At 40.7% G+C, this 20,828-nt stretch overlaps 1 protein-coding gene across 2 annotated transcripts in view; it reads right to left on the bottom strand.

Moving 5' to 3' along the window:
- Positions 1 to 17,968, bottom strand: part of NETO1 (neuropilin and tolloid like 1) — a 105,367-nt gene extending 87,399 nt beyond the window's left edge. Inside the window, exons 1-4 of one of the 2 annotated variants that reach the window (XM_047769474.1) lie at positions 17,267 to 17,968; positions 15,229 to 15,282; positions 14,863 to 15,000; positions 10,332 to 10,580 (exon numbers count right to left, since the gene is read on the bottom strand). In XM_047769474.1, coding sequence (XP_047625430.1) covers positions 10,332 to 10,580; positions 14,863 to 15,000; positions 15,229 to 15,282; positions 17,267 to 17,294 — 469 coding nt within the window. In that variant the 5' untranslated portion in view covers positions 17,295 to 17,968. The remainder of the gene's footprint in view (positions 1 to 10,331; positions 10,581 to 14,862; positions 15,001 to 15,228; positions 15,283 to 17,266) is intronic. The other variant, XM_047769475.1, reaches the window with a different exon arrangement.
- Between the last annotated feature and the right edge of the window lie 2,860 nt (positions 17,969 to 20,828).

Below are 20,828 nucleotides of genomic sequence, written 5' to 3'. Positions count from 1 at the left end.
CATAAATGCCAACACTGAAATTTTGAATCAGAAACTAAATAATGTATTTACTCACACAATTGCTACATGTCTCTGATATTGAGGGCTCAGAAATAGTTAAGATGGAAATAATACCTGAATTTTTTTTCTAGCAAATGTGGGGGCAGACCCAAAAATTGGTCCGGCAGAGTCAAAAGATAGGATGTAGAGCCTAGAAACTCAGCAGCCTGTGAGTAGAAAGCAGTAAGCAGAAAGGAGAATCTAGAGGGAGACCTGCTGCCTAGCGTTTGTCAAGGAAAGAGGTGTGTAACCATTGCTCAGGTCACTGAAAGGATTTGAGAAGGGATGGGTGACAGGAGGAAGCAGAGCAAGATCCAAGAGGATAACACATGGAGTGGACAGAATGGAAATGATACAAATGGTAAAACAGCAGCCACCCAAAAATAAGCATAGCTTTATTATTTTTACATGGTAATTGCCCCTATGTTCAATGCAGTGCTGTTTACAATAGCCAAAACTTGGAGGCAACCTAGATGTCCATCAGCAGATGGGTAGATTGAGAAGATGTGGTACATATATGCAGTGGAATGCTACTAAGCCATAAAAGAGATACACTGATGCCATTTGCAGCAACGTGGATGGAACTGGAGATTCTCATGCTAGGTGAAGTGGGCCAGAAGGAGGGGCACAGGTACCATATGGTGTCACTTTTTTATGGAGTCCGAGTTACAGCATGGAAGGTCCTATCTGCAAGGCAGAGGCAGGTCTCGGCAAAGGAGGAGGGAGTGGGATGGACGGGCAGTTCATGGTTTTTGGATGCAAACTGTTGTGTTTGGAGTAGATGACCAATGGGGTCCTACTGTGCAGCGTGGGGAGCTGTGTGTGGTTTGGTCACTTTGCCTTGTGGCAGGTATTGAAGAAATATTGTAAATTTAAAAAAAAGAGATGTAAATATTATTTGAAAATATTTGAAAGTAATATGCACATCCAAAAAAGCCAGTAAAAACATTCTCACTAGTTAATCAATTATCTAAAACAGCAGATCTCTGAGAGTCTGACTCATTTCCATGCCCATGGAAACCCTCTATTTCAGACTTCACCTACCATTGCCATGACAACCCTCATCTGTGCTTTCCTACTTCATCATCATAGCCACTGACCCTTCCACAAATTCTACTTTGTTTGCCCGCCAAATCTGCTAAAGGAAATACACTTTCCTTTCAAGACTGCACCAGCAAGCATAATAGAGTCTGGGAATGTGTTAAGGTAGTACTGATTTCTGTATCTCATTTCTCTTTGAATCACTTAGAGAAATTCCTTGGGGCTTTGAAGTGCAAATTTCAGAAGAAAAGCTCCAAGGGAATAGAACAGTCTTCTGATTTGGGTTATGATCAATAGACAACAGAATAGAAGTGACAAATATACGACTAATATGTCCTCCTTCTTAAAAAAGTCAAATTTAGTTCTTTTGTGGCACATGCCCAGCTGATTGTGAATAGTCCTACTATATTAGAATCACTCCGTAATTCTTGTAATTCTTGTGATAGTCTGGTTGAAGTGAGGTATCTGATTAGTTGGAAAGGGAAAATGCCAGAAGGATGTGCAGAAGCAGAATTTCAAGCAAGTCAGCATAGCTGTGGAAAGGTGGGAAGCTAGCCAACTGTGCAAGCAAGAACAGACAGCATCGCTCTTTTGAAGCAAAGGCATCAGGCAGATATGCCATGAAGAGGCAGAGGCTTTGAAGAGTGCCAGGTTCTACAAATAGCTATTATTGCCACAAACAAAAATACCACCATACCATGCACATCTTTGGAAAGGATTACAAGTTGCTATTTTGTGGGGGTTTCTGCCATATTTATGCAAAAAGATGGCATTCACATAAAATCAAATGACATATATATATATTTATATATGTATATATATATATAGAGAGAGATGTACATATTGAAATAGAGTATCAATTTAAATATAGGAAAGTCCAGCTTTGAGCATTGGATATTCTACATTTGGAACAAAAGTATTTTAAAATTTGGAATTGATAGACCCAAACTGTGACATACTCTGTCTCAATGGTGAATTCTTACATCATTCATTTACTTTTTATATGAGTTCTCAAATCTTAACACATATTTTAAACATTAGTTACTTGCTATATTTGTTTCCTTTTGCTCCTGTAACAAATATTCAGGAATTTATCAGAACAGCACAAATATATTACCCTGTGGTTCTGGATGTCAAATCTGAAATGGGTTCCAATGAGTAAAAATCAAAGCATTGATAAATGTTATTGCTTTTATGGAGGTTCTAGAAGAAAATCCATTTCTTGCCTTTTCCAGCCCCTAAAGGCTACCCACATTCCCTGGCTTATGGGCCCCTCCCATCTTCAAAGCCAACAATGGACATCTGAGTCTTTGTCACACTGCTTCACTCTGACATTGACTTTTTGGCTTCCCTCCTCCACTTTGAAAGACTTGTGTGATTACTTTAGTCCCTACCAGAGAATCTAACATTGTTGTATTAAAGTAAGCTCAATACATTGTTAATCCAATATATTATTTTTGATTCCCATTGCCATGTAACAAAATATACAAACAGATTCCAAAGTTGAGGTCATAGATATATTTTTTTTCCTTTTTTTTGAAGGTGGAAGAGCACTGTTCTGTCTACTACATACAATTTTTCTCTTTTTATAGAATATGAACTCATTGTAGGGAGAATAGGGTCTTGAACGTGCTGTATTTTTGCAGTATTAGCATAATAAATCAATACATATTTGTTGAACAAATGTGAATGGCAAATACAGCATAGTGGGAACTAAGCTGTTCTGTGAAATCACCTAAGAATAGTTACATGAGCTATGTTTAAACAGCTATAAAAGCATACAAATTCTAAACCAGGAAAACATTCTTGGTCAAGAAGATAACACTGTGGGTTGTTTTCCTGATAATTACTTGATTTATTTTGCACATAAATGACCGTAAGCCTCAAACTATCTGCCAATTGTTGTGAAAGAAAATGTTAAAAAAGAAAAGCCTAGAAAAATTAAAATAGTTAAATTTAAATTTAAAAAAGAGAAGCCTAGATTATAATATTTTCTTAAGCAAAATAGGTAGGAAGTTTATAATCTGAAAAGCATACTTCTTGAATATGCAATAGTAAGTTAAATGCTAGAGTTTTCTAGAAGATTTTACCAAAGAGCTTGGTAACTATAGACACCTATAGTTGTCTATAGTTATGAGAATCCAAAGTGGAGACAGGGTATATGCATTCTTTCTCTCTTTTGTTTCTTGGATGTTTCTCTGGCTCACATCATACAATTTCACTTTAGGACAATTTAAGCAATGGGTAGATGCTGGTGCTTTGATGTTGGGACAACTGTGTAGATCAGAGGTGATATTATGATCTATCATTACCTGTTCTGGGCTGGTTAGTAAGACATCTTTACGAAAATTAGTAAACACTACCCACTTCTGGATATCGCTCTGCTCCTGAGCATCTGGATGTGAACAGAATCAATCCTTCTCTCTCCCTCAACCTGGTGTCCTTAACATGACAACTGTGCACAACAGCCCTGGAGAGAAGGATGATGTTGGTGACTAAGAGCAACTGGCCACAAGAAAAAGTCAAAGTGACACCCGTGTTAAGAAGGAAGGATGATTATGGGAGATCTAGGAGAAAGAAGTTAAAGTTTTTCACTTGAGTATTTAGCACATAAGTCCCAGGCTCCCGAAAACGTTATACACACAACTGATCAGGTCAGTAAGAGCAGATATTTGAGAAGAACAGGAAATGAATCATACACTTCAGGTTCAGGTAGGTTGAAAAGGAGGGTTTTTATAATAGAGGCAGAGGGAGAAAAACAAATCATTTCCTTTTTCATCAGTGTGAACCGAAAGACATTTCAGGCCACATGGGAAAGGTGAATTCTAAAATTCATACACCAGTAATTGTGAAATATGAGTGATATAGTATTAACCCTTGATTAAATTTCTTAATATAACTAAACTGAAAGTACTTGCCCTATGTGATGTAATTAAAGTCTGTACCCTTTGTAGAAGGTGGATCAGCACAGTATTTATATAACTAATATACAAGCAGTAACTTAACTTCTACACAGAGCTCATGAACCTGGGCAATGCATTTCCACCAAATCACTGGTTTCTTTAAAAATAAAAGGTTGAATGAGATGAACTCCAAGGTCTCTTTCAGATTCAAAGAAAATACACACCGATTACAATGGAAATATACCTGAGACTCCATCCAAGTGGTCCAGACTCAAGCGTACCACATTCAAAAACATGCAGGCCAACTATTAACCAGGGAATAAGTATAAGCACATCTGAACACTTTTCTCCACCTTTCCAGGAAACAAGATGAGGAAGGCATCCTTTCTGTACAGGAACCTTTTCAAAAAATCTTTCCTGAGACTCCTTTGCCTCAGCTTTCAATATTTTCTGTACAGATGGGAGCTAATCCTGGAAATTTTCTCTCCCACTCTTAACTTCTCTCCTGAACACCCACCTAGACCAAACAGCGTTCTGTCTCCCTCTCTCTCTCTTTTTTTTCTCTCTGCATTCCTCAACCCTCCCCTTGAGTCCTCTTTTGTATAGCGCAGATCAACCCAGTCACAGGCTGGGTGGATGAGAGCAAGAGATAGATGAATTGCCAGCATATAAATATCTTTGTTACCTATTTCATGTTAATAATTTTGTGCCTACAGTGACTCTCAAGTTTTTTAATTTTATTTCTTGAAAAATAAGCCTCAAGAAGGAATGAGATTTTGTTCATACATTTGACAGCCATTGCTGGGGCTGAGGTATTCTGGGTCTATAGTATAAATATAATAGAAAGACAATACAATACTATCTGACCTAACTTTATTCAATCTTTTGTTTACATACAAAAAATAATCAGATAAAGCCCTTCTTTTAACCTTAGCCTGTAAACTCTTTACTGCTTTCATCTTTTAGTATGACATCCAAATTAACATGTGGTTGTTGAAAAAAAGACATAGCTAGATAGATGAAATATTTCTTCTCTTTCTTACCAGCACGTATACCTGATTATCTAGACAAGAAAAATTAGGAGTTTTCAACACGGTTAACACTCACACATGCGTTTACATTTCAGATGGGAAGATAAAGAGCACTGCACTGGATAATTAAAGTAGCATCAAGTCCATGACAATATTTTACCTAAATAATATATTTCATTTAATATGCATAGAAATCTTCTTAAAACACTCCATCTAAATCACTGCAATGCACTGTAACCTCTTCAATGCCTTTGAAGTTGATCAGCAAGGAGTTTGAGAGGAGTCTAGGAACTGGACAGAATGTTCCCTAAAACACTCTGGGCTCCTCAAATGAGAGGCACCATTTAAGTACACAGTACTGCAATAATTTCAGCATATCTGACAACTCCATTCACTGTCACGTCAATACCTCATTCGTCCTTATTTGCCTATTTGGTGCTTGGAGGTATAATCCTTAAATTAAATTTCTCCAATAGTGTGAGTGGAACATTGTTTCATAAAACAAGTTCAGAAAAAATAACATCAGAAGACAGAGATTCCAAAAACATCATATTTTATGTCTGGAAAGAGGATAAAAATCTTTCCATTACTAAGGAAAGCGTAAGGCTAACAAGATATTTCTTCCTAAAGAGACTGAGAGGGTTACTTTCTCCAAGAGTAGCACTTCCTGGACGTTCTCTTTCTTAATGTTGTGTAAGGTCCCCCAAAATGCCTCTGGGCTGGGGGTAGAACAGGTGCAGGTACACGCTTTCTCCTTAGTTTACACTTTCAAGTGGCAAAGAGAATTGAGGCATGGAGGCAGCTGGCTGCAGGGGAGAGTTATTCTCTACTTAAAAGGCATTCTCAGGCTAAGTAAAAAAAATACTGTGGAATGTGGAGAAATGGTATTCCCCCTTCTAAAAAGTCATTTTAATTTAAAAATTAACTTAAAAATGCACTTTAAATTCTAATTAAAATTCATTGAAAAATGATAACAAAGGTATTTTCTTTCTTGACTTAAATTCTACTTATATAAGTAGTATTGAAAACAGTATAATATCCTTTTCAAAAATTAAGAATGACTAATAATGCTGGTAAATTTCCACTATCTCTCTATATTGGTCCCTTCGATTCCTTCCCACCTCCCACACCCAACATCATCTAGGGCAATCATCATTATAAGTTTGGTGAATATTATTCCAGTATTATTAAAGTAACTTTATTACAAAATATTTTCTCATTATTCATTTTCTATATATATTGGTTTAAATCATTTTTAAGAAAACAATATTAAGAGGAGAAAATACTATCATTTGCGTGCAATGAACACTTTTATCTGTTTTCTTGTTAAATTATCTGTGGGTTATCAAATTTGCCATCATGTAACTTTTTAACATTTTTAGTGATTCTGAACTCATTTCTTCCTCACCACACAACTCTGTCTACAAAGGAAGATGAGAGGTTTGCCCAACAGGCTTTAGCTGGGAGCCTCCCACCAAGACTCTAGGCTCCTCGGCCCCTTTTCAAACCTCACTTTGTCCTTCATTTCGGCAGACCCTGGGGTTTGACTGGCTGACTTCTCTCTGACTGTTGTTCTATTTCGCAATCCTTTTTATGCTTGCTAGACTATAATCCCAGGTGATTCATCGCTGCTCTGTGGGCTCAGGCAATGGCACTGTCTCCAGAAATAACCACAATCCGTAAAAGAAAAACTGTGGAGTCATCAAAATGTGCCAGAAGATACAGGAAAACCCCTTTACGAGTGTTTCTCTGGCATCTTCTCTAGCTCTGCCTTCCTATCCTCTAGGTGCACACATGACCTCCAGTTGGCTACTTTCCATCTACCCCCAGTTCAGAAGCACAGCTGCTGAAGTCAGGGAATGAAGGGCTATGTTTTAAAGTTGAGTATGAAGAGTCAAGGACATTCAGATATTAAGAGATAGAAACAAGTTTTGAAATAAAAATTGACACAAATTAGCATCCTGGTCAGGCAAGATGGAAGCTGAAGACTAGACAGGGGAACTGACTCATGGCAGTTTGAGAACTAGAGCATCATTGGAAAAAATGACCCACAGTATAGAGATGAGTCATCACGTACCTTAGCCGGATGCTGTTAAACATGCATGTTATAAACGTAAGCTTCAATATTTGGATTTCGCACACACAGTATAGTCTTCTGATTATAATCCGGATACTCATGTACCATTGCTTACAAGAAACATTGAGCTGTTAGATTACAAGAATTCTCATTGAAAAATGTATATATGTTTACTTGTGTGCCTATACATATGTGTACAAATGTTTACATGTACATACATATATTCAGTCTTTTTAGCTTGGTTGATGTGATTCATTCCTAAGATTGGGGCAATTCTCAACATGCTGACATCATTTCTGAGACTATAAATTAAGACCCAGATCACAGACTGTGGTAAATTCTCAAAAATAATAAAGACCACCTGGTCTTACCACTGCTACTTCTGCTTTAACATATTCTATGACTGTTATCAGAAATAACTGTAACCCTCATGCAGGAACCTAGGCCCATTTAAACAAACCTAACAAGGAAGAGTGACATTGTGTATGTACTGGTTTTGCACAATCACTCCAGAAAACCAGGGAAAGAGCAGTTGTAATTTAAAAAATCTAGGACACCTGTTCTCCCAATAAACTACACCAAGTCTTATTTACTTTTAAAGAACACATGATCAAATTAATAAAACACTAGCTATCAATAGATGATATCTTACAGGCAGTGAAAAAATTCATAAATGTGCACTGGTTGGTAATCAGTCTTGTGAGGTCGTCAATATGATTCCCCTTTTACAAAAAAAAAAATATATATATACATATATATATATGTGTGTGTGTATATATATATATATATATAAAATGAAGCATAGAACATTAAGGATCTTGCCCAAAGATTAAAGCAAGCAAACAATAAGAAAGCCAGAGCTGGAAGCCATCTGCTTCCAAACTCACAGCTGTGCTGGAGTCTGGCTCTCAGAGTGACCTGGTGGGAAGAACCCCCACCCTGCAATGTGCATCCTATTTGGGGACCCTCAAGATTTCAGCAGTGCTTGATAACTTAAATGATTAGGTTGACTTGAGTAACTCTGCCCCCCTCGATTTCCACAAACCACCACTTGAAGCCTATCACCAAATGAAAATGAAGCCCACATTAAACTAAAGCCTGCCTAACTCCCTATTCCCTAAATGCTGTCTAAAGTCTCACTCATCCTGACCCCCCTCCTACTTCATTAACGAAGTGGCTTCCTCAATATTGCCTCTTTAAAGAATGAGTTGTAGATTACTATGCCACTCAGGCAATGGCACACTTCTGCAGTCATGGAAGCTTTACAAGTTCCCTTTTTATGATCCTACTTTTCCCCCAGATGTCAAGTGTATGTGTCCTGGCATACTTTCGTTTATCTAAGTGACAACAGAAGCTTTGTTCCATCCTTAACTCATCCTTAATTTCATGGAATCATCTCCTTGCTTTCCCTTTTGATTCGGTTGCTCCTGGTAATAAAATCTCCTGCTACAGATGAGGTAAGGTGGCTTGAAAGAAACAAGTAGCAAAGAATATTGCACAGGGACAAAGAGGTTTTTGAAAAACCCAGGATTACAGTTAGAGCACCACCATTTATGCATCTCAAGGAGAAGTGGGAACCTGGATAGCACTGCTGAAGTTGATAAAATGTTACATGACTCTATATTTCTTATGAAACTACATTTGTTTTTGTCTTTTTGCCATTTCTTGGGCCGCTCCCGCAACATATGGAGGTTCCCAGGCTAGGGGTCGAATTGGAGTCATAGCCGCCAGCCTACACCACAGCCACAGCAACATGGGATCCCCAACCCACTGAGCAGGGCCAGCGATCGAACCCGCAACCTCATGGTTCCTAGTCGGATTCGTTAACCACTGCACCATGACGGGAACTCCTGAAACTATAATTTTAAATCCTAGCATTATTCCTATGATCTCCAATCTCAAGATGAAAATATAACTTACAAAAGCCTGGACCATGCCATCTGCCATTATCTTTAGGTCCTGGTCAAATTCAAAATTATCATTTAAGAGAATATATATATTTCCATTGAAAGCTCTAGCACTAATCATCTCAATGTTTACACCTTTTTGAAACACATCAAATTAATTTGATTGCCGCATGTGAAATACTTATGACTTCTGTGAACAACACAATATTAGCAAAGCATAATAAAAACCACGATCTCTTAGAAATGTGACAAAAATATCTCTAATGTTTAAGGCTAATGCATGTAGTAACGTTAACATCTGACCTACTTAAATTATGTTATTAAACCATAATATCATAATGAAAGTCATGACTAACCTTCTGTTATTTTTAAAATTTTAGTCCTTTGAATTGAGCATTATAGCCCTGTTCTGATGTTATTTCTGTAACATGGAATGGAAACTTGAACAAATTTTACATATATTCTGAATCAATTTATTGCCTGTTATAACCTGTGTAAAACAATATGTACAAACTTAAAAATATATACTTTTATATAAATAATGTACTTTATGTAACTTGTCATTTGTCCGTTAAAAAATGACTTCATCAAATCTCAAATTGCTTCTCTCTGATGGTCCTGCAGTTTAAAAATGTGATAACAAGTTTTTATGTAATAAATGATAATTCATCATAAAGTGAGCCAGTCAACATCACAGACCCTTTTTAATATTAACAGGTTAAAAGGAAAATTGACATAGAATGAATAATTACATAATAGCAGATACGTGCACCAGGCCTTGCAAAGCAATATTTGGCTGCTGTAGGGCTCCCTTTTCCTTTCATCACAACTCTTAGAAATTTGCATTTCTAAAAAGAGATTAGACTGCTTTATACTAAGATCCATTTGCTTTCAAAATTATAATTTTCAGAATAACTGAATTTTTTTATCCAAGTTCTCCGAAGATCATTTGATGGATACATTTTATAATATTGCAGTTGCCTCTTCAAGTTTATTGTAATTCAATGAATGATTAGTTTCTCTATTACAGACTGCCTCTCAAATTACACATTTCAGCATAATGGAAGTCCAATCAATTAAATGTATTGCTGATGACCATGTGTAGACCCCTGAGTCATTATGCTTTACCACTAGTGTAGGCTAAATTTTAAAGAAAAATAATTTTCCTTTCAGAATTTATGAAATGAGAAGAGAGCACTGTAGGTCTGGCCCCCCCAAAAAAACTGGGAAACTCTTAGAAAAGTATAAAGTTACCTTACAAAACTTGTCATAAGATGAAAATAGAAAACCAAGGAAGATAAAGATATAGGGGGAAAAAAAAAGCCCCACTTACCAGGTGTGAAATTGTATCGAGCTGAAAATCCCATAGATTCCAGCTCTCCATCAGCAAAAAATTTAATCCAAAGAAATCTTCCACTGGATTTTATTACAGGTGGATTTTGCTGTCCGCAAAAACGTCCAATTATTGGAGAAAATCCAAAAGGTCCATCTCGAACTTCAATATGATCAAATTTGCACTCCCAAGACGGTTCAATAGAGTACTTTTCATCAAAGTAAAGTTCAATGCACTGTCTTGGGGCAGCTGAAAAAAATAGAAGGTGGTTTTTAAATCTGCAGTTTGATTTTTCTGATTTTGCTATAGACTATATTTGTACATCTTTTATCAAGCTTAGAGCATGATATGAATAGAAACACAAAACGACTTCTTTATACTTAACATCCTAAGAGATAATATTTCTATAAGAAAGCCTAGGGGATGATTCTTAAGACTGATGAGGTTGCACAAAAAATAATTCTGATGTAAAATAGCCATTTTGATGTCCAACAGAATGAATAAATCATGGTATTTTTCTGAAAGGCTGCTAATTTACGGTTTAAAAAGTCAAGAGGCATCTTTCTGTCACTCTTCCCACATCTTCAGGAGAAACCAGTTTTATGGTCAGAAACCACTTGAGAAATTGTTCAGCAAGAAGTGAGGCAACCATTAAAAGAGTCCCAGTCAGATGTCTTGATTAAATCGAAGTGTGGGTATAAGGATATTAAGAGTAATTTTTCTAGAGCGCAAATCTTGTCATGTCATTCTCAGATTTAAATTTATTCAGCAACTCTCTTATCAGCTAGAGGAAAATGATCAACACATCATGTAGAGGGGTCTAACAGGTATCCCAAACCCACCTTGCCCAGGGTTTTTTCACCTCATATACAGCCCAAGCTCATGCCACTCCAGTCATATCATGTTTTCTAAGCCAACTTGTTCTTGCAGACTTTCATGTGTTTTCCCACTTTCTTCTCTATATATCTCCGATCCAACTGCTGTTTTGTGAGAAAATCTTGCTTTAAAAAAAAAAAAAAAAAAAAAACCTCCTCTCTAAATCTACTCACTAACAACAAAAGTCATATCTATTCACCTTTTTTTTTTTTCACACACAAGTACAGTGCATGTCATTGAAGATTTCTCCAAAAGTATCTCAGTTGGGTGAGTTGTAAATAAGTTTATCTTCATAAATGTGTTTATAGCTCACTAAACAATCCTAGAAAACCCTGATAGGGCTAGCAGCTCTATAAACCTCCACATGGATATATCTGCCAGTGTCCTTCCATTCTTCCAAGGCCAAAATGGTTCAAAATTCTGGTGTTCCAGACTGATCCTCAGCCAGGGAACCCTCATCATAGCCATTACACTTGTTGAAATATCCACATTTTTATCCTACTTAGTAAACAGCTGTCTGGAGTCCTTTGAGTGCTTTGTAGCCATTTGAGCCTCTTCAAAGACCAACCCCCTCCAGAAACTTGAAAGTTAAAATCTGGCACAGCAGGGCCTGATTCCCACATGGTCAGCAATCATTCTGAATGACCACTGTCCCCTCCACACCAGTTCTTAAATATACATTGAATATCACCCTTGAAAGACTTTAAAGCCTTGCATGCAGGGGTATTGAGATGTATATAGAACTGAGATACATGATTACTTGAAAATTAGAGACATGAAATCAAATATAATCCTGACATTCTCTGGCTTTTCCTTCCCAGGCCATGTTTCCTTTCTCCTTCTTCCGCCCTCTCTTAGCTGTTATTTTCCAGAAATCTCTTCTATGTCTTTGCTCTCTTTCTAGACCAGTGATCTGGATGCCACTGGCTTCCGCACAGAGAGAGATTATAACAGAATAATATTTCCAGGTCCCTCTAAGACTAGTTAAATCAGAATTCCTGGAGGCAGACCCAGGAATCTGTATTTTTTTGAAAGATTTAAAGTGCTCCAAATACACTTTGGATAATTTTATCCATATTAACAGCCTCAACAGAACTCTCTATATTTATGACCTATAAATATAAACTTTCATCCCAAAACTCTCCACTGAGTTAAAGACCCACATACCCAATATCTTTATGTGACAGCTCCATAAACACCAAAGTGAACAATATTATTTTTCCTTTAAACCCCCTTTCCCCAAATATGGAATTACATCTAACAAGTCACCAAGCCAAAACCTTTAGGATAGTCCTGGAGTTGCCTCTTCTCTCATCTCTACATCCAGTCACTCAAGATTCAGTTTCCCAGATACCTCTCATTTCTTCCCTGGACTCCACCACCGATGTCACTTCTGTAGTTCACGCTTTTCCTATGGTTTACTTGGTCTTTCATGATAGTTTTAGTTTATATTTTTTCCCTCCAGTTATTGATCAAAATCTCACCTCATTATTTCTCTTCTTGAATTATTTACATGGCACTCCATCGTCTATAACAAAAAGTCCAAACTTTCATTGGTAGAAAATGGAACAGCAGCTTCTCCTTTAGCTGAGCCTCCTACCCTTCAGCCTCCTCATCTGCCTCTCCTCACCCCATGCAAAAGCCCTAGGGTAACCAGCCATATCAAATTTCCGATCTCTGCATATACTATTCTACATAGTGAATGACTACCTTCCTAAATGTTCCTTAAAACTGAGTGTGAGCATCTTTTCCTCCTGAAAGCCTTCTTGTCTTGCTCCCTACTGCTAAGCTTGGGGCCACGTAGATTGTTTACTGGCATAGTCCCCAGACTATATCGTAAGCTCAATAAGGCACATGCCATATCTATTTTGTCCAATACTCTCTAAACTGGACCTATAAGAGTGTTTTTTTTTAGTAGCTGTTCAATAAATATTTGTTAAATAAAGGTATGAATGAAAGAAAAGGCCAATATGAAGTATTTCAAGAAAGGCATAGAAGTATGATTAATAGTAACAGAGGTTCTATTTATTTCCCAACTTTTAAGTTTTCTCCTTGATATGACTACGAAAATGCAATATGTGCATGGTATTAAAATCAAATGTTAGCAATGCATTTAAATAATCAATAAACTTGAAAACACAACATGCCAAAATTTTCTTCTGAATTAATCCTTTAAATAAGAGAATTTGTTCATATTACGCTTTTTTTTTCTTCAGCAATGCCTGTGGCATATGGAAGTTCACAGTAATCCCTAGGTATCTGTGGCAGAGTGGGTCCAGGAGCCGCTCAAACACCAAAATCCAAGGATGCTCAATTTCCTCAGCTGGCCCTCAGTATCTGTATCCTCAGGTTTACACATTCTCAAATTCAATCCACTGAGAATTTTAAACAGGTACTACATGAAACAGTTATGTATTATATGTACTACTACATATAACAGATATGTAATATCAACTTGATATAAAGAACAATTAATTTTAACCCAGAATTTCCACATTTTGATTTCCTTTTCTATCAATCACAAAAGGAAGAAAAACTGCCAGAGCTCAGTTTCTCAGCTTTATCCTTTTATTTTCAGAATTTATCATTTTTCTTTCATCTTGTAATATGGTGTATCTTTGCTAAAAGTTCAGCTTGAAGCATGACAAGAAAAGAGGAAAGATCTTGGACCAAAAATTATAAAAAGAAAAAGAATTTTTTCTAAATAAAATTCTTGAAATCAGTTAAACAGAAAATCTTTTTATCTGAAAGACACCAAATTAACATGCCCCTCACCTATAAGTAGTGAGCATACCTACCTTTCTTAGTAAGGTAGGGGTGGGTGTGCGTGTGTGTATGTTTGTGTGTGTGTGTGTGTGTGTGTGTGTGTGTGTGTGTTTGTGGCTCAGAGGTTGAGGAGGCTATAAGTTTGGGGTTTTTAGGTACTAACACTTAAAATATTGAAAACTTCTATCACTACATGAAATGTTCATATATATATATATATATATATTAAATTGTACTTAGGGAGGTGTTTACAAGGGTAACGGAAATGGAAAAAGTTCTAAGAGAAGTGAATCCCTTTCTCAGCACTTTTTATCCTTCAAGCTGTGGGAAAATGATGAAAAGAAGCATCATCATTTGGAACCCTCACTTTGGCATAAGAATATGAAAATGTCGCTTGTTAGCACAAACTAAGGCAACTGCTATTTGGACTGATGTTCAGAAAATATGATTATAGATTTACTTCTGACATGAAGATGTTGTTTGTGCTTCCTATTTTTAAAGAGTTAAGTAACAAATGTATAGATTACTCCACTAATTGTTAAGCCAATAAAATATTAGCAGCCAACAGTGTTACACATTAGGTTACAGTATGCCAACCATGCATACATTCCATTAATTTAGAATTCCAAGTCCATTCAATCAACTACAAAATAAAGTTGTTGATTTCTATTTATCTCCCTGAATTTACCTATTTGTAAATCATTACTAATAATTTCAATAATTAGCTTGTTTCCAGATTTTACAGCTTTTTGATTCATTCAAAGATATTAATGTACATGGTCTCCAAAGCCAATTTTTGCAATACTGATATGCATATTGTCCATCTAAAGCTTAGAGATGGCCAGACTAGGCTTAATGTTCTCTCCTGCTCTGGCACTGCCTTTCTCACCTTCTATGATGTAGATGCACTCTCGGTCAGGGGGGTACTTGCTGGGATAGTTCGGAGAAGTGAAGATACCCCCCTCTGCATGTTTTGTCCAAGTTCCACACTGCACAGACTTTTGTGTTTCTGAGGTGGTTTGCTTGTCTGTAAAAAAAGAAAGAAAGAACACATGCAATTTAAAAAATAAAAATAGAGAGGACATCCTTATATTATCCATTAGTAAATTAACTTCTAAATGCTGTCTTAGTCAAAACCAATCAATTATATGCACTGCAAAATGTGCAGAGATACTGGAATATTAAAAATATGGGAAAAATAGGAAAATGCGAGAAATTAGAGGGTTTCCGCTTGCATTTTTCCAAAGAAACACACCTGTTCCTTTCTTGGTTGCCCCAGAGAGATGGAGGATGAGTAAACTTGTTACAACTGAAACAAAGAAAGAAAAAATATAAAGATTAATGTACACTGAAGTGATTAAATTCTGTAACAAAATAACAATTTAAAGATAAAATGATATGGAGGAAGATTATTTTATTTTTGGTAACTGTTGCGAGTTGACTCAGAACTTGCAAAAACTGAATCTGAGTGCACAAATGAGAACAATGTAGTATCTCTTCAAGAAGTAATGCAAGTTAAGAATGGCTGAGACCCAAACTCCTAAGGCAAATGCAGACTTCAAGACTAAGAGACAGTATTGTCACCTACTAAAGTCACATTACAGCAGGATTTCAGGAGTATGCCTGAACTGCTCTTTGTGAATGACTTTGCTAGCATCTCTAAAGAAAGACAGAGGGACAGCAGGTAAAATATTGAAAAAGTTGTATTTCCATCAACAATGTTATCGATTTTAGAAAATAAATACTTAGGCAAGTCCTATGGTAGGTGGGGCAGGGGAACAGGAGCAAAACAGACTAAGTGGACTGAACGCATTAAGCAGCATAATAAAAATGTTTCTTATAAAACACTCAACTACCAAGTAAATATAGTCCTCAGCAGTCTAAGCTATGAGATTAATCCCTTCTACCCTTAACTTTGATTTTATATTTAGTGTTACTCAAAAATATTTTATAATTTTGAGAAAGGTTATTTCTGTTAACACCTTAGTCAGTTTTTCAGTATCAGAAAGAGACTCCGATCTGTAACTTAACAGTGCATTTACAAGGACCACTGAAACCTTACCTTCAGTTTTACTTCCCTATTCTTGATTTACTTAATATTTTTACAAAAACTAAAACAAGAAAGTAGTAATCTAGTCTTCATAATTTATGATTTTTCTTTGCTACTTCATTTTTATTATTTATTTAGTTGCTCGATTACCTAAACGCTCTAAGTTCCATTAGATGTATAATCACAAGTCCACTTAAAATGCATTTGGAAAAGAGAAGTCTAATTCACAATTATTTCCTAAGGCTCACTACAGGATCTTACAAATTTATGCTCAAAGATTATTCCAAGAAAAGTATGTTAGCCTTGATATTCATATTTGAGACATGGTATCAATTATTTTACTCCAGCCTGGTCCTCTGCTTTTAGATTACAGCATGAGTTGTTTTTATTGCCTATGTTTAAGCAGAAAAAAAAAAAGTGTCTTACTTTAACTTGCTGTATTTCTACACACACACGTACACAGCCATCGATATCAAAATACAGGTTTGGTGCTTTTGCTCTGCTTTTCCTGTTTTAACGGAATCACACTGGGGAACCTGAACTAAGATTAACACATCAACAAAGCCGCTGTTTTAACTGCGTGGCACACGCACTCTAATCCCTGCTTTGTACTGTGAGATTGCCACCACATAATTCCTAATACTGCTGTTTACCTGATGATTTCTGCTGCTATTTTCCTCAATTCCATTCCCCCCCTCCCCCCGCCGACGGCACGCGTCGCTCGCACTCACAAAGCAACACAAGAGGTCTATCTACTCTCCGGAAGAGTTGAGATTGGCACGCGTCCTCCTCTCAAACCCAGCGTTCAGGTGCAGCACAAACTACCTATACGAGCGAGAATAGGGGCCCGCTGGGCTCCAGAAGCCCCTAAAAGGAATATTCCTTTTCACCTCAGCTCTCCCTTTCCACCTGAGACCTCACTCGGGCCCACTCTCCCTCCTCGTCCGCACGTGCCCATTCCCGAACTACTCTCTGTTCTCTGCCCCAGGATGTTCCTACCACGGAAAGACTGTTTTCCTCGGCAGATGCTGAGATCCAGTGACCACTGCCTCGCGCCGCCCCCAGGCCCGCTTTGATTATGCTGCAATACAGAAAGTTTACATCTGCCCCAGACTCTCGCGGACTGCGGGGTCCGGCGGGAGGGCGATGGTGTCGAGGCTTTCCCTGTGCGTTCGGCCACGAGGGAGGGGAGGCGGGGAGGATGGAACCGGGAGTGGACCCGCGCGGCGGGAAAGGTACTCACTGTGAAACAAACTGCGTCCATAGATCATGTCTGTTCGTTACACCAGAGGCTACGATCTCCACTAATTCCATTTAGAGACGCGAAGACTTCCAGTGGTCGGGGAGAGGACAGAGTGGAGAAAGGTTTTAAAGATGCAAACCCAGACCAAACGGGGGTGGGGGGGGGGAGAGAAAGAGATCCGAGCCCACACAGCAGCAAGATCCGAATTCGTGCGTCCTCCGCCCCGGGCTGGCGCTCGTTCTCGCTCGCTCTCTCAGCGCCGCGAACCCAGCATCTCCACCATGACGCTCGCCTCACACCCGGGCGCCGATCGCCAGCATCAGCACCGCCGGCGGCAGCACCCTCCTCCTTTGCATCACCGCCACCGCCGCAGCTGTCAGGAGGGCGCGCGGGCGGCGGCGGGCGCGGGGCGAGCCCTGGGGCGCCCCGAGCCGGGGCCGGGGCCGGGGCCGGGCGGCGGTCGCGGTGAGGCGGGGGCCAGTGTAGACCGACGGCAGCGACGGAGCGGGCGGCGGCGGCTAGGGCTCGCTCAGTCTCCAGTTTCATACACCACGAGCAGCAGGTCGGAGCAGCCTCCCTGGGAGGTTGTCCAGCAGCCCTCCTCTATCCAGCCCTTGGGGATCTTCTGCTGAGGCATTGAAGACAGGAGGAAGGGGTCCGTCATCAGCTCGCCGGGCTCCGCGCCACCTCTGCGATCTTGCGGAATGAGGAGCGGGTGGGTGGGCGTCTGCGAGGAGGGCTGGAAGGTGGTGGAGGAGAACTGGGGTGGCAAAGGGGGGCGGGGACGGGGGCGGGGGGGGAGGGAGCAGGAAGAAGGCAGAGTTACCAAGTGGGTGCCTGAGTCATAGCCTGGGGCTGCGCGACCCTCCTGCAAGCCCGGGGCCGGAGTGAAATCCGGCAGCTCCGAGCGGCCAGCGCCCCCGGGGCTGGTGCGCGGCAGAATGGGGCGGCGGCGGTAGCAGCAAGGACATCACACCGGCTCCGATCCTGAGGCGGTGCGGGTGGAGGGGGGAGAAGGGGGGAGGACGAAGCTAGGATCCGTCACTCTACCAGTCTGAGCCGAGGGGACCAGAAGGGCGCGGGCAAATCCCGAGCTGAATCCTCATGCCGGATAAAAAAGGCGAAAAGGGGAGGGCTTATGATGTGAAAATCCCCTTCTGGGTTCAATGTTTCACTTTTTAACTATTAGAAATTGCGGTAGCTCTGCCCCCCTCCCCGCCAATATTCCATCTGTCCAGGGGAAGCGGGGATTAAGGCTTTGCTATTTACTCTGGTCTCCGACTGGGAGACGAGGCAGGGGCGCGCCAGAGGCAAAGGCGGCATTAAAAGTTTTGCGTTTTATCACCTGGCCTGATTCCGAGGTCGCCCCCAACAAGCTGCTTCAGCAACGACACCGGCTTCTTGCAATTCTCCTTCACCCTCCTCAAGATATTTAAAACCCCAAGGCAAACACAGATCATCTCCTCTCCCCACTCCAACATGGACAGACAGGCGCGCGCGCGCGCAGCCCGTTAAACTCGGAGGGAGGGGAAAAAAAGAAGAAAGAGTTGCTGAGGAAAAAGCCCCAGCTTGTAAAATGCGATAGATGAATACGAAGAAGGGTAAACATCAGGCGGCCGGACGAGGCAGGAGCAAGAGGAGTGTGGGGAGTCCCCCCCTGAACGATGCAGCACCACCTCCTCCCTCCGGCTGCGTCCCGCCCTCCGGCCGCTGCGGACTCAGCCCGCTGCCAGCCGCACCTCGGGGCCGCGCAGAGGCCATCGACCCTAGGCCACCCACCGCCTTAGCGGCCTGGGACCCCAGGGGCTCTCAGACGCAGACCCTGTGTCTCCAGCATCACTGCCTGGACTGGGGCTCCAGTTGCGGATGATGGCGGTTAGGAGGTGGGCGTAGAAAAATTAAAGGAGGTGGAAAGCGGAGAGAGGCTGCGCTGCTTAGACCAGGGTCATCTCAAAAGGTGCAGGAGAGAGGAAAGGGAGGTGAGAGAGGTCGCGGCTGCGCTACTGCTGCCGCGGGGCTCACCCCTGACCTCCACTTCCCGGCACCTGCTGCTGCGGCGCTGGGCAGCCCACGTGGGTGTGCGCGCGGGTGCTAGGGGGATGCTCGCCGCCATCCTGCCCTCATTTTCCCAGCAAAGCAGCTGGGAGAGGGTGGAGGTCTTCCTGCCAGTAATTTGAGGTGAGGGTTAATGTGGTGACCCCCAAGGCTGGAGCGCGTCCCCGAACCCGGAAGGAACCTCCAAGACTCCTTCCATCCAGCTTTTGGCTCTTTGATTCCAGGCAGCTGCGAGTCCTCGACGGTGGGGTAAAGTGATCGACTGGGAGCGGGGGGCGGGGGGAGGCGCGCGCGCGCACGCGTGGGTGTGTGATTTAATAAGTGGATAGATGGAGCAGGAGGGAATGGAGAGCTTGAGGGAGAAAAGGAGAGAGAGAGAGAAGGATTGAGAACACAGAGAGGGAAACTGCGCGCCGCAGAGAGCCAACTCCACCAAAACTTGGTGCCTGCGAGAGTGGAGCTACAAGCTTGAGAAAAAAATCAAAGGGTGAATGGATGGATGGAGTTCCTGGAGGAGCGTCTCAGAAAACCGGGGTGTATCTGCCCACCGCGTAAGACTTGTGAAATGATAGGAGGGGAAATAGGCAGAAGGTTGTATGACCCACGTGGGATTAGTGTGCCAGGGATATGGGGGGGGGGATGGGGGGGGAGGAGATGTGAATGGATGGGAGTGGATTGGAGGAAGAGTGGTTAGTAGACAATTAGAACTGTTAATAGATATGCATAGATGACAAATGAAAGAGAGAGGGTCATTGAAAAAACGGCGAATGACTCAAGTTGATCATAGAATGTTGAAACCTTTAAGATTGCATGGTAATTATTTTTTGCCACCAAAAATATACGAAGATGATATTTTTTTAATCCTTCAATGAAACAATGACGACTTTAAACATCTTAATGGAAAATCACTGTTATTTCTCAATAGCGATTGGAAGCTAGAAGAAGGGAAACTGGTTTTTGCTAGATCCAGCCGCTCAAGTATTGTCTAACATGTTTTCCTTCTCTTTGCTTTCCCAGGACACAGGTCATGTTCCTAGGACACATTTTGTAACTTGGCCAAGGAAGTGGCCACTGAAGTGTTGGTAGACTAGTGGGTGGTCCTCGCATCAGAAGGCGCAATCCAGGAAATTCAAGAAGGACATCCCAGAGGAAGAGAACGTGCAAACCTTTTGTCCATCTCTTTATCCCTCACATATCCTAGTGGCCAATATGCCTGGGTGTGACAAAATTCTCAACAGTGAGGGCTTCTTTGATCTTTGACCTTCCCTGCCTCCAGGGCAGTACCTGGGGCTAAAGAGTTGCACTTCTGCTCAAACTTCAGTGCTGATAGAGTGAGTGTGTGCATCCTAGACCTGGTACCTGTTCACTTCTTCACCCACCAAGAAAATGAGACAGGCAGGTGCTGAGGCTTTATTATGCTCCCTGAATCCTTCCAGGTTCTGGCTGAAACTTTTTCCTTGAAGATTTCCTTCATTTTCCTACACACACAGGCACAAGTGCTTTGAAC

This window comes from Phacochoerus africanus, chromosome 2 (assembly GCF_016906955.1).
Source record: "Phacochoerus africanus isolate WHEZ1 chromosome 2, ROS_Pafr_v1, whole genome shotgun sequence".
Taxonomy (NCBI): Eukaryota; Metazoa; Chordata; class Mammalia; order Artiodactyla; family Suidae; genus Phacochoerus; species Phacochoerus africanus.
Note: the sequence above shows the minus strand (reverse complement) of the source record. Positions and strands in the feature narration are given on the sequence as shown.